Source organism: Bos grunniens, chromosome 12 (genome assembly GCF_055505025.1).
Source record: "Bos grunniens cultivar Pamir isolate PY7600 chromosome 12, Bosgru_T2T1.0, whole genome shotgun sequence".
Classification (NCBI taxonomy): Eukaryota; Metazoa; Chordata; class Mammalia; order Artiodactyla; family Bovidae; genus Bos; species Bos grunniens.
In genome coordinates, this window is record NC_141176.1 from 69,936,520 (window position 1) to 69,950,865 (window position 14,346).

General features: G+C 46.3%; 1 protein-coding gene across 2 annotated transcripts in view; it reads right to left on the reverse strand.

The window, feature by feature from the left end:
• The window catches only part of LOC147361858 (ATP-binding cassette sub-family C member 4), a 186,016-nt gene extending 172,671 nt beyond the window's left edge, over positions 1 to 13,345 (reverse strand). Inside the window, exon 1 of one of the 2 annotated variants that reach the window (XM_086328622.1) lies at positions 12,805 to 13,345. In XM_086328622.1, coding sequence (XP_086184748.1) covers positions 12,805 to 12,878 — 74 coding nt within the window. In that variant the 5' untranslated portion in view covers positions 12,879 to 13,345. The remainder of the gene's footprint in view (positions 1 to 12,804) is intronic. The other variant, XM_086328624.1, reaches the window with a different exon arrangement.
• Between the last annotated feature and the right edge of the window lie 1,001 nt (positions 13,346 to 14,346).

A 14,346-nucleotide genomic window follows, 5' to 3' on the forward strand; every position in this document is an offset into this window, starting at 1 on the left:
GCCTGGCTGCTCAAAGTGCCCTCGTCTTGGCTTTCTGTTCAGCTGGAGATAAGCACCTTCAATGGCTGGACTTGCATACACCTTCAGGAGACCCCTTAGGCACTGTGCCTCCAGCCCCAGTGACTCTGTGCATTCCCCGGGGGCCCATGGCTGGAAGGACCAAGCAACCCAGATGCCCAAGTGCCACCTCCAGGAGCACACACTCTCCTTGCAGCTTTCACAGCCATCACTCTCACGTACAAATCACAGGTCAGGGATTATCTTAGAAGGATACCTGCTCAAGTGGTGACAGTAACAGGATTTCACTTGTCATTACTCAAATACATCAAAGTTTAGCTGAACTCTGTCCACAGTTCCTGCCCATACTCCACAGGTGTGTGTGTGTGTGTGTGTGTGTGTGTGTGTGTGTGTGTTAGTTGCTCAGTCATGTCCAGCATTTTGCGACCCCATGGACTGTAGCCTGCCAGGATCCTCTGCCCATGGGATCTCCAGGCAAGAATACTGGACTGGGTTGCCATTCCCTTCTTCAGGGGATCTTCCCCATGCAGGGACTGAACCCACTGGTGAGGGAGGAACATATTTTATGGAATATGAATTTAGCTCTGTTAGAGCGACCATATTATTTATCACCCAACCTAAGATACTGCTGGGCTTCCCTGGTGGCTCAGATGGTAAAACGTCTGCCTGCAACGCAGGAGACCCGGGTTCGATTCCTGGGTCGGGAAGATCCCCTGGAGAAGGAAATGGCAATCCACTCCAGTACTCTTGCCTGGAAAATCCCACGGACAGAGGAGCCTGATAGGCTACAGTCTATGGGGTCGAAAAGAGTTGGACATGACTGAGTGACTTCACTATCACTAAGATACTGCTAGGAGTAAAACAGGGTGCTGTTAATAATTACAGTGTGATTAAGGAGTGTAAATCAGGACTGTCTTGGGCAAACCAGGAGTTGAGGCAGGCCAAAAGGAGCAACTTTTTGAAAACAGACTGAGAACAGCTCTACAACTTCAGGCAATCAAAAATTTTACTATTAATCTGATTTCCTATCAAATCAAGGTTCTTTCCCCCCCCCGCCTTTTGTTGGGGAGAGGAGCAGAAGGGAGGCTGCCATACCATATAATTTCCTTCCAAAATAAAAAGATGCAGGAATTCCCTAGCTACCCAACGGTTACAACTTCATGCTCTCACCGCTGAGAGCTGGGGTTTGATCTCTGGTGAGGGAACGAAGATCCTACAAGCTGCATGGCCCAGCCAAAAAAAACAAAAATAAACAAAATAAACAAAAATCTTAAAATAAATAAAACAAAAAGATGCAAGCGCAAGAATACTAGGATCCTGGCCTGTCAAAAGACCAGGATATAAGGAACACAAAGGTTTTGCTTTGCTCTACAATCAAGTCAAATGCTAACATCCATTAGGAACCAGGGGACACGTCAGAAATTTAAGACTGAACCAACACCAGATTGTTAAATGTTTAGGAATAAAGGCATCATTTGTAGTGCAATATGCTTTTGGAAATGGACTTGAGAATTTCTGCACAAACGAAGATACAATATAGCTTTTTTTACAAGCACCACCTGTTGTCTTCTTGGCTCACACCACTCTTAGAGCTGTATGTAACTCATTCTCTGCCTTCCAAGGGTCTCTGGCACTTGACTTTCAACATCTGAAGCTGAAATAACAGCCTCCTCCCCATTTACAAATTTGTGTTGCTTTGGACATGAAATTTTTTTAACCTCTCTGCACCTCAGTTTCTTCAGCTGGAGGCAAAGAAAGTGGCTGTGCTTGGCCAATCTTTTATCGATACAAACGTTAATCATGGTTGTGACAGCCTTCTACCTGGTAGTATAGAAATGTGCTTAAGGTAGCAAGGTATTCTTGAATATCTCAGCGAGTCCAGGAGTGCTCAGCGTGGCTGTGCCCACAATGAGAGGAGACCCTGCCTCTTACTTCAGCAGGAGGGGAGCTGAGAGAGGAAATGGAGGGAGGCCAGGCCCTCCACTGATAATCCTCAACCCACATCTTCAAAGATCACCAAACCTCACTGCGGACTTCTGTGGGACTACCAAGTGGGGCTAATTTTCTAAGGAGGGAGGGAGGGACGGCAGAGATAAAAAACAAAACAGAGGGACTTTCCCTGGAAGTCCAGAGGTTGAAATGCCACACTTCCAGTGCAGGGGGCAGGGGTTCAATCCCTGGCCGGGGAACTAAAAATTCCACATTCCCCACAGCGCAGCCAAAAGATAAAAACATTTAAAAATAAATTTAAAAGTTTAAAAATGAGCTACAAAATAAAGCAGAGAACACAGAAGGCAGGGGCAGGAAGCAGAAAGAGGCCGGAGGAAGTGAGCACGAAGGAGGCAGGAAGTGTGGAGGATGACCCCTTCCTGCCTGGAGGCCGCCGCCAGCCTGGAGGGGCTCCTGACCTCACTCAGGCCCACACGCTTCACCACGCTTGGGCCGGTGGCTTCTTCCACATACAGGGGGCTGCAGCGGCGCTCATGTTCACCTCTGCCTGCCTTGACATTCTTGCCAGAATTTAGCCTAAACACGTGAGCAGGAGGAAACCACAGTGCGGCTTTAAACCACAGACAGGCTGTCTGTGTGGCTCTGGGCCAGCTGGATTCAACCTGTGTGTGGACACCCCACCCGCCGTTCGCCTGCCACCAACCTCTCAGAGTAAGACTTTCCAGAAGAATCAGCCGGAGATGACTGGGAGTCACAGAATGGCGAGGCCGGCCTCGGGTTCACCCGCAGTTTGCAAGTGGAGTTTAATCTCACCCACAGGAACCTCACCCAACCCCAGCCCAACCTTTCCACACATGTTCAGCACTAGGTACCACTCCCTAACTTTGCTCTGCCCTCACTAAAGAGGCCAGTTCCCAGAAATCAAAGGCAACTGATTCCCTCTTTGTGTCCATGAGCTGGCGGCTGGCTCTGCAGGATTCCTTCCAGTGGCACTTCATCCTTCCTGTAAGGATTTCTAAGAAGGTCTCCCCCCTTTACAGGAAAGGAATCCCTCCTGAGGAACGGGGCTGATGAGAAGGCGGCCCTGCGGAATTTCCCTTCAAAATACTTCAACTTACTTTCTGAGTGGCTCCTAGCAGAGAAGACCAAATCCACTCGAGAGAGGGAGGGAGGGAGGGTCTTGCAATAATCTTCGGTGTCCCCATTTATTGAGGGCTTGATATGCCGGAGGCACTTACCTGTGCTATTAAAAATGTATTATGTTTTACAAGTGAACAAACTGTGTTGCTCAACGAACATTCAGAACTCATATAAACGCCACCTGTGTAATCTGAGGCACCAATACACCAACCCCTACAGGCCCAGGCTTAAGGTTTAAGCCATCTCCCTTCTATTTAAGCAAGCTCCCAGAGTTTTTGAGCAAGCTCTGGGAGTTGGTCAGAGAAGGCAATGGCACCCCACTCCAGTACTCTTGCCTGTAAAATCCCATGGATGGAGGAGCTGGTAGGCTGCAGTCCATGGGGTCGCTAAGAGACGACTGAGCAACTTCACTTTCACTTTTCACTTTAATGCACTGGAAAAGGAAATGGCAACCCACTCCAGTGTTCTTGCCTGGAGAATCCCAGGGACGGGGGAGCCTGGTGGGCTGCCGTCTATGGGGTCGCACAGAGTCGGACACAACTGAAGTGACTTAGCAGCAGCAGCAACTAGGAATTGGTAATGGACAGGGAAGCCTGGCGTGTTGCAGTCCATGGGGTCACAAAGAGTCAGACATGACTGAGCAACAGAACTGAATTTCTGTTTAAAAACAGGACAATTGGTGGTAGAGAGAAGGAAGTGAGGTAGGAAATGGTTCAGGCCAAAATGGTCATATTTAGAAGATACCACAAATTATAACCATTATTAGGTGTGTGCAATTTTATTTAACAGTACCGTGTACATAGTGGATAAGTAAGTTCATATATGAAATATCTAGTCTTTCTAGATATTTAGAAGTGTTTAATGAATTTAAAAGTAGAAGTAGTGTAATAATCAGAGAAGGCAATGGCACCCCACTCCAGTACTCTTGCCTGGAAAATCCCATGGATGGAGGAGCCTGGTGGGCTACAGTCCATGGGGTCGAGAAGAGTCGGACACGACTGAGCGACTTCACTTTCACTTTTCACTCTTATGCACTGGAGAAGGAAATGGCAACCCACTCCAGTGTTCTTGCCTGGAGAATCCCAGGGACGAGGGAGCCTGGTGGGCTGCCGTCTATGGGGTCGCACAGAGTCGGACATGACTGAAGCGACTTAGCAGCAGTGTAATAATGCTTCTTGTAAATAGCTTTTTAAAACTGATGGGAAATACTGTAATTAGAAATGGAATTGTTAAACCTCCTCTCTGAACAGAAAAAAAAAAAAAAAAACCAGGACAACTTTCTCTCTTTACAGAAAGGGAAGAAGGTACACTGCCGAGTTGAGAAATCTCTTCAGAGTTGAGAAATCTCTTCAGTAGAAGTTTAAAGTAGTAGCCAGATGGGTTTATCACATAATCTGTCACATCCTCACCAACAAAACACACCAACAAGGGTCTGAAAAATAAAAGCAATTTATTGGGTGAGCAACTTTATGTTCACGAGCTTTCTGTTGACAAATGTGAGATTTCCACTCAATCACCCTTATAAGCTCAGTCAATCCAGGCATTCTGTGTGCCCTGGGTGAGGAAATACACACAGCAACACAGAGGTCATAGCCCATACTCTGGAATTTGTCACCTTGACTTAACTCTGAGCTCCTCAATGTCCTACTTTGGTAAAAGGAAGACAAAACCAGGTGCAACGAGGGTTTACTATCCAAGGAGTCAAGGACCAGGTATATTTATCTCCAAACACAGGAAGCCCCCTTCCTCCCCAATACCTTGTTGAGTCCCCACAAGAGTGAACAAGCCAGCTGTTCTCATGCTTTGAGAGGAACTTAAAAACAGGGTGCAGATCTTGAAAATATGTAGGTTATTTTCAAGTATCTTTTGATATTGGTTTCTAACATAATTCCACAGTAATAAGGGAACAGACTCTGTATGATTTCAACACCTTTAGACCATGAAAGTTCTGCACCTTGTTTCATGACCCTGGATATGTATCAGTGTCTCCTCGACACTGGAGAGATTTATCATCTATGGGAACGCGAACAGAATTTGCATCCTGCTGTTGTGTGAAAATTGTATAAATCTTAACCATGTTGAACTGGTTCATAGTGCTTTTTGGGTCTCCTATATCCTTCTATTTTTCTGTCTATTCAGTCTATTAATTTTTGAGTTTGACATTGAAAACTCCAACAAAAAGATCTTAATTTATTGATTTAAAAAATAAATAATATAAAGTGGGAGGGATTAGGCATTCAAACTTTAGGGCCAACAAGGTGAGTCAATCATATTGAGGGCTGAGAAACTGCTGTATACTCACTAGTAAGAACAGCGCTGGCAAGTTTAACAGATAATGTTAGTTGCTCAGTTGGGTCAGATTCTTGGTAACCCATGGACTATAGCCCACCAGGCTCCCCTGTCCATGGAATTCTCCAGGCAAGACTACTAGAGTGGATAGCCATTCTCTTCTCCAGGGGATCTTCCTGGAGCAGAGATCAAACTCATTACAGAAAACACTCAAAGAGGTTTATCTTACTCAAACCCATAGTAATAGCCTCATGGTAAGAAGGACAGTGTTCTCTGGCTCCATTGAAACATTACAGGCAAGATTTAGGATGAAAATGTTCCACACATCACAGAGGAGACATAGTCTGGGGGAAAGACACACAGGTGTAAAAAATTAACACACAGAGAAACCTCAATTACATAGTTGGGAGACCAGGAAGGGGAGCTCTCCTGACTGCAACAATATCAGAGCCCAGTGGCAAGAGGTAACAATCTTCCTTTCCTGGCAAGGATTCAGCCAATGAAAAGCCATGGATTCTGTTCACTACAATAACTCTGCCAAGTCTCCTTTCCCTCTATAAGAGTTCTCCTTCCTTCTCCTTTGTAGACTTGCACATGGCTTCCCATGGCTGCAGACTGCAATTCTCTGCTGTTCCCACATAAACCCATCTTTGCGGGAGAAATATCTTGACAGTCTGTTTCAGGTCAACAAAGGGAAGGGAGTCAACACACCGGGGGACCCGTGGATGACTCAGAAAAGCAAATTACTCACTTGACACATCTGAATGGACACTAGTTGCCATCTCTCAGGCTGACCAGATGTGGAGTATAAAACCCCAATATCAAGAATAAACTACAGGAGTTAAATCTGTTACACTATTTCACGGTAAGGACTTAGTAGCAGTAGTAGTAGTTTAGTCGCTAAGTCATGTTCGACTCTTGCGACCCCATGGAGTGTAGCCTGCCAGGCTCCTCTGTCCAAGGGATTCTCCAGGCATGAATACTGGAATGGGTTGCCATTTCCTTCTCCAGGGGATCTTTGCAACCCAGGAATCGAATCTGGGTCTCCTGCATGGCAGGCAGATTCTTTACCGACTGAGCTATGAAGGAAGCCCAAGGACTTAGTAGTAAACTTTAATACACCTTTAGGGTGATCCTTCTGCATCTTCCTTGGAGCTGGAGTTATTGTATAAAATCACCAAAAATAATCGAACTAAATGCCTAGGAGGACTTCCCTGGGGTTCAGTGGCTAAGACTCCACACTCCCAATGCAGGGGATCCAGGTTTGAGCCCTGGTCAGGAAATTAGATCCCGCCTACCCGAACTAAGAGTTTATATGCCCCAACTAAGATCCAACTTAGCCAAATTAATTAATTAAAAAAATTACATATGTGTCGAAAAAGGCAGAACAGAACAAAGCCAGAGAAAGAGCCCCGGAGAGCTCACCCAGACTCCATCAACAACATGTGGATTTCTGACTGTTAATGAAGAACAACAAGATTCATACAAGTGGAATTCTGAAAATGGTGCCAAGAATCCTAGTTTGAAATTAAACATTTATATGTATTCACCATCGATAGTTACTGAGAACCTAACAGAACCAACCTCCCTAAACCATCTCAGCACTCAGCCAGTTCACATCCCCCTCATGTCATCAGATTCTCTGACACGAGTCTCTAGAGAGTCTGTCTTGACATCAATGGCAGTTTCCACAACCACACTCCCTTTGCAAGGGGACAGTTCACTAACTGAAATGTGGTCAGTGTCAGGGGAATTACGATTTAAGGCAAAATGGTTGTCTGAGAATGCCTTACAAATAGCTGGGAAAAGAAAAGAAGCGAAAGGCAAAGAAGAAAAGGAAAGATATATGTCCATCTGAATGCAGAGTTCCACAGAATATCATGCAGAGATAAGAAAACCTTCCTAAGTGATCAATGCAAAAAAAAAAGAGGAAAAACAATAGACTGGGAAAGACTAGAGATCTCTTCAAGAAAATTAGAGATACTAAAAGACCATTTCATGCAAAGATGAGCACAATAAAGGACAGAAATAGTATGGACCTTACAGAAGTAGAAGATATTAAAAAGAGGTGGCACAGGAGAACTACACAAAAAAACATCTTAATGACCCAGATAACCACGATGGTGCGATCATTCACCTAAAGCCAGACATCCGTGAGTGTGAAGTCAAGTGGGCCTTAGGAAGCATCACTATGAACAACGCTAGTGGATGTGATGGAATTCCAGCTAAGCTATTACAAATCCTAAAAGATGATGCTGTGAAAGTGCTGCACTCTATGTGCCAACAAATGTGGAAAACTCAGCAGCGGACACAGGACTGGAAAAAGTCAGTTTTCATTCCAATCCCAAAGAAAGGCAATGCCAAAGAATGTTCAAACTACCACACAACTGTACTTATCTCTCCCACTAGCAAAGTAATGCTCAAAATTCTCCAAGCCAGGCTTGAACAGTACACGAACTGAGAACATCCATGTGTTCAAGCTGGATTTAGAAAACACAGAGGCACCAGAGATAAAGTTGCCAACATCTGTTGGATCATCAAAAAAGCAAGAGAGTTCTAGAAGAACATCTACTTCTGTTTTATTGACTATGCCAAAGCCTTTGATTGTGTGGATCACAAAAAACTGTGGAAAGTTCTTCAAGAGATGGGAATACCAGACCACCTTACCTGCCTCCTGAGAAATCTGTATGCAGGTCAAGAAGCAATAGTTAGAACCAGACATGGAATAACAGACTGGTTCCAAATTGGGAAAGAATTACAACAAGGCTGTATGTTGTCACCTTGCTTATTTAACTTATGTGCAGAGTACATCATGCAAAATGCTAAGCTGGATGAAGCACAAGCTGGAATCAAGATTGCTGGGAGAAATATCAACAACCTCAGATATGTAGATGATACCACACTTATAGCAGAAAAGGAAGAGGAACTCAAGAGCCTCTTGATGAAAGTGAAAGAGAGTGAAAAAGTTGGCTTAAAACTCTATGTTCAAAAAACGAAGACCACGGCACCCAGTCCCATCACTTCATGGCAAATAGAAGGGGAAACAATGGAAACAGTGACAGACTTTATTTTCTTGGGCTCCAAAATCATTGCAGATAGTGACTGTAGCCATGACATTAAAAGATGCTTACTCCTTAGAAAAAGAGCTATGACAAACCTACCCAGCATATTAAAAAGCAGAGACATTACTTTGCTGACAAATGTCCACATAGTCAAAGTTATGGCTTTTTCAGTAGTCATGTTTGGATGTGAGAGTTGGACCATAAAGAAAGCTGAGCACTGAAGAACTGATGCTTTTGAACTGTGGTGTTACTGAAGACTCTTCAGAGTCCCCTGGAGTGCAAGGAGATCAAACAGTCAATCCAAAAAGATATCAGTCCTAAATATGCATTGAAAGGACTGATGTTGAAGCTGAAGCTCTTAAACTTTGGCCACCTGGTGTGAAGAACAGACTCATTAGAAAAGACCCTGATGCTGGGAAAGATTGAGGTCAGATTGAGGTCAGGAGAAGGGGATGACAGAGGATAAGATGGTTGGATGGCATCACAGACTCGATGGACATGAGTTTGAGCAAACTGCAGGAGATGATGGACAGGGAAGCCTGGTGTGCTGCAGTCCATGGGCTCACAAAGAATTGGACACAACTGAGCGACTGAACTGAATGACTGATGGAACAAGTGCATCTGGTCCAAGACCCTACTCAACCCTCATCTCTGTGGATAGGTCCTGTACTAGCCCTCAACCTGCTGGCCTCTGGGACCAAGGTGGTTGAGAAATGCAGAGCACACCCCAGGGGGCTGAAGTGCAGGACAGCAAGGACATCGCCAGGGAGAGTCTTAGCAGACTGGAGAATCCATTCCCCAGCTGGAGACAGTTCGTTAACTGTGCTCTTTATTTTCAATAACAGGGATGAGCAAGAATTATTCAATAAACCATGACAGGAAAATGGGCTGTTTCAGGAAAAAATGAAATTCTACTTGGCTTTATTGTTAGAAATGAAATAAGATTAAAATAAAATGCCTACAGAGATTTAAATGATGCTGGGATTTTACAAAGACATATTATAAAAGCAACAGGAGAAACCAAAAAGCTTGATATACTTAATCACATATCATTTAAAACCTTTAAATTCAGAGAAATGAAAATCTGTAAAATTATAAGTGCTTTTACAAGTTATTTCAAAAATATAAATGCCTATGAAAAAAAAAATCTATTAATACACAATTCAAAAAAATAAATAAGCGGTCAGTAGGCACCAAAAAAAGGTTCTATTTTTACAAATCAAACAAACTGAAATTAAAAATGTTTGATATTATCGGACTTCCCAGGGGGTCCAGTGGTTAAGACTCTACTCTTCCACTGCCAAGGGACACAGGTTCCATCCCCAGCCAGGGAACTAAGATCCCGGATGCCTCATGGCGGGGCCAAAAAGCAAAGACCGTTTGATATTAACCTTAGACCTAGAAGAATTAATTTAGGTATTCAAAGCTGACACTTAAATAAGCTCACAAACAGCTGTGAAGAGGGCAAATTGGTCCGAACCTTATGGAAAACAATTTGGCCTTTCACTGGTCATTTTATGTCTGAGAATATAGAAAAAGCAAAGATGCACCACAATACAAGGTCATGGATATTCATCACATCATAACCAGCAATAAACTGTTAACAAAAGTGAAAGACTGCGTAAATTGCAATTAAATACCATGTTTTGAAGATTTATATTAAATGTTAACCAAAGAAAATTAAGAAAGCTTCAATACTCAAAACGATTTTGTTTTATACAAAAGACGAATACTCTGTTTATGGGTGAGCAGGTGTGCATAAAAATTTCTAGGGGAAAGACTAAGAAACAATCAAAATATCATTAAGTGTACTTGGCTAATAAAAACAAATCCTTATTCTTCCTTTCTTGCCTTATAGTTTTAAATTTCTTACAAAATATAAAAAAATGTATATTTTTCTATAAAATCCACAACAATACCAACACCCATATTGGTAAAATCACCAATATCCATATCCTTATACCCTACCTGCAAACTGCTGTGAAACACTAAACTGCAGATGAAATTTAAAGTATATACCCAATGAGAACATGAAAACTTGGTTTTTCTCTACAAGGTGAGCCTTCTCTCTGGGCAAAACTTCCTGGCTGGGCTCAGTTCATCATTCCCTTGGTAGTGAAGTTGGGTACAGAAGGAAATCACTAAGGTACTTCAGGCTTTGAATACAAGACAGCTATTATGGTCAACAACTAAGTCTGCAAACTCTGAAACCCCTCTCCTCTGGATCGTCACCCCCCTGCACTACAAGAGCAGAGTCTTAACCACTGGTCTGCCAGGGAAGTCTGGACCCCTTTTTAAAAGATTATATTGAATGCCAGTGCAAGGAGTGGCTTAAAGCAGCTGCCAGAAAAAAAAAAATTTAAAAAGCAGTTGCCAGCATCAACCTGCCATCAGAATCACCTGGAACGCTTCTTTAAACCTCATCCCAAGAGCTTCTAATTTTACAGAACCGATCTAGAATGAGTGCAGGAAAATTTCATTTCTAACAGGCTCCCAGGTCCACATATATAGTCAAAGCTATGGTTTTTCCAGTAGTCATGTATGGATATGAGAGCTGGACCATAAAGAAGGTTGAGCACCGAAGAACTGATGTTTTTGAACTGTGGTGTTTAAGAGTCCCCTGGACTGCAAGAAGATCAAACCAGGCCATCCTAAAGGAAATCAATCCTGAATATTCATTGGAAGGACTGATGGTGAAGCTGAAGCTCCAATACTCTGGCCACCTGATGTGAAGAGCTGACTCATCATTAAAGACCCTGATGCTGGGAGAGATGGAAAGCAGGAGGAGACAGGGACGACAGAGGATGAGATGGTTGGATGGCATCAGGAACTCGATGGACATGAGTTTGAGCAAACTGAGGGAGATGATGATGGACAGGGAAGCCTGGTGTCTTCCACACCATGGGGTCACAAAGAGTCGGACACAGCTGAGCGACTGAACAACAACAGGCTCCCAGGTGAGGAGGATGCGGCAGGTCTGAGCCCTAAAGCTTGATTATAGATGTTTCACATGCATCATCTCCCAAGCAAGAACCTGAATTGTCTACAAGAACAAAGGTGTGTTTGGAATCACCTTCTTTGTGCATTTAGGAACAAGTAAGCATACCAACAGAAACAGTTGGTTAAACAGAACAGTTAAACAGAACTGGAGTTACACACAGGAATCACAGGCTCAGAAGTCAGACTGCCTAGTTCAGGATCCCACTCCACTACTTACTCACCATATGATGTAGGCAACTGCCTCAATCTCTATGCTTCAGTACCTTCAGCTGTAAAAGATAATAGCTCCATCTGCTCCCACAGGAAAACTGGAAAAGGGTGCCTACCACAATCAATGAGGTCCTCACTTTCCATTTCCATGCATACATTTTTAAAATCCACAAAAACTGTCTTGGAGAGTTCCTTGCCCTGCCTGCCCTGCCTGAAGTTATAGGAACAACCACAAATCGCTTCTCTGAAGGCTAGAGATCTGGACAAGACCCCACAGGCTTCAGGGACCCCAAGCCCAGAGTAATCCTCAAAGGTGGAAGGGTAAATAAATATTCACAATAGGAAAGCGGTTGGTCAAAAGACATACTCCAGTCGTCGCTGTGTCCCAGGCAAAAGCAAAACATGTTCAAGAACAGTGTCCCCATTCATTACAGAAAAATTGTTTCTTTACCCATTACAAATTTGCCTTAATTAGGTACAAGACGCACACAGACAGAGAGGGAGGGAGAGAGACACGGTCACAGACAGACAGAGAGCCGGGTGCAACTGGCCGGCAGATGTCACATAAGGAATATGGTTAAAGATGGAGACATTATTGGAAGACGGCAATTGGTCCAGAGCGCTAATTACTAAAGGAAGCTGCTCATGAGCTGCTTGCTTAGGGGGCGTAAAAAACTAAAAAAAAGTGCAGCTCTAGCTCGAAAGAGCAAATTCCCAGAGCAGTATTGGAGAAGCTGGCTAAGGGTAGGGTGGAGGAGGGCAGCGGGGTGAGGGGGAGGGTCCGGTCCATTCTCCGGCGGGGCGGTGACTCCCCATGGGCAGCCTCCGTTCTCCGCCTCCGGCTCCAGCTGCTCCCCCTGCTTTGGGAACCGGAGGCTGCCGGAGCGGCGAGCAAATATACTGGGATAGCCGGCAACCCCGCGACCACGTCCCCCTCCTCGGCCTGCTCCCCAAACCCCCGCAAGCCGGCGAGCCGACGGGGACCACGCGGCCGGCGCGGGGCGGCCCCACCGGCGGCAAGAAGCCGGGCGGCCTGAGGGAGAACGGAAAGCGCCTCTGCCCCCGAAAGGCGAAGGCGGCATCAGGTACCCGCCCCACGGCGGCGGGGGTATCACGGCCCAGGCGGGGCGCTCACCAGAAGAATATGCGCGAGCAGAGGTTCGCGTTCCGCAGCGGGTTGGGCTTCACCTCCGGGTACACCGGTTGCATCTTGCCGGCCTGGGCGAGCGTGGTTTGGGATCCAGCCGCTGAAGCGTCGGTGCCGCCCGCTGCTCCGGGAGGTGTTGGCCGGGATGCTGGACTTCAGGCCGCCGCGCCGGTCCGCGCAGCGGGAGCCGGAGAACCACTGGCTTCCGGAAGCCGAGCGCCTGCGGCCCGCCGGGTCCCCGCCTCCCAAGGCCGCGCCGCCTCCCGGGCCCGCCCGGAGGACGCCGGCAAAGCTCCGCGGCCGGATCGCCGGGAGCCCAGAGCCACAGGCCGCGAGCAGGGGCGGCGGAGGCGCCTAACGTTGGCCGGGGCTGAGGTTGCCCGGAGGCGGGCGAAGGTACGAGGCGAAGGGAGGAGGGTAAACGGACCGCCCGGCAACACAGAGCTCAGCGCCTAGGCGTCCACGTGCTCGCACCTGGCTGCGAACGCGGCCTTAGTTATTGCTCCCAGCCGGGTACCCGCCCCCCGGCCCAGAACGTGGAGAGGGGAGGCGCAGTATCTGCCCGCCCCCCGCTGCTCGGAAACGCCCCTTCGGCTGCGACTTTGCAAATACCCTGAAAAAGCTGACAGAAGGCGTGAACAGTTGGAGCTCCAGGCACCCTGTCCTCTTAGTACCAAACTATGGTCCTCTGAGAAGTCCTCCGACCTGCGGCCAAGCCTTTGACGTCGGACAACAGCATGGTTTAGCACAAATTACGTTTGCCGAGTGTCAAGAGCCAAAGAAAAGTAACAGGATTAGAAGAACTCAAAACGATTTTGGAAGATGAGTGGATGTGGCCACTGGGGACAGGCTGTTGGCACTCGTGTTGCTGCATTGTGTAGGGACCTCTGCGCGTTTCGCTGCCCTTTTAGATTGGGAGGGATTCCCAGGTGGCGCTATTGGTAAAGAACCCGCCTGCCAAAGCAGGAGTCCTAAGAGACCGGGCAGGGGATGGGGGTTCGATCCCTGGGTGGGGGAGATCCTCTGGAGAAGGGCATAGCAACCCAGCTGCTTCCAATTCGCCAGTATTCCTGCCTGGAGAATCCCCAGGGACAGAGGAGCCTGGGGGGGCTACAGTCCTTAACGTGGTACACGGTCGGACAGGACTGAAGCACACACTTAGATTGGGAAAAGGGAATCTGCAGAGAGACAGACTCACTTATGATTTCTTTCATCATATACTCAGTTCCTAGTGGGTTAACAGTGACATGTGTGACGAAACATGAAGTTGGTTCGCATTTCTGGGGACCTGACCTGACTTTTAACTATGTTGTTGTGGTTTAGTCGCAAAGGCGGGTCTGACTCTTTGTGCTTCCTAGACTGTAGCCAGCCCTCCAGGCTCCTCTGTCAATGGGCTTTACCCAGGCAAGATTACTGGAGTGAGTTGCCGTTCCCTTCAGGGGATTGTCAGGATCCAGGTCTCCTGCATTGGCATGCCCATTCTTTACCACTGAGTCACCTGGAAAGCCAACTTCTAACTATAAGGATGCC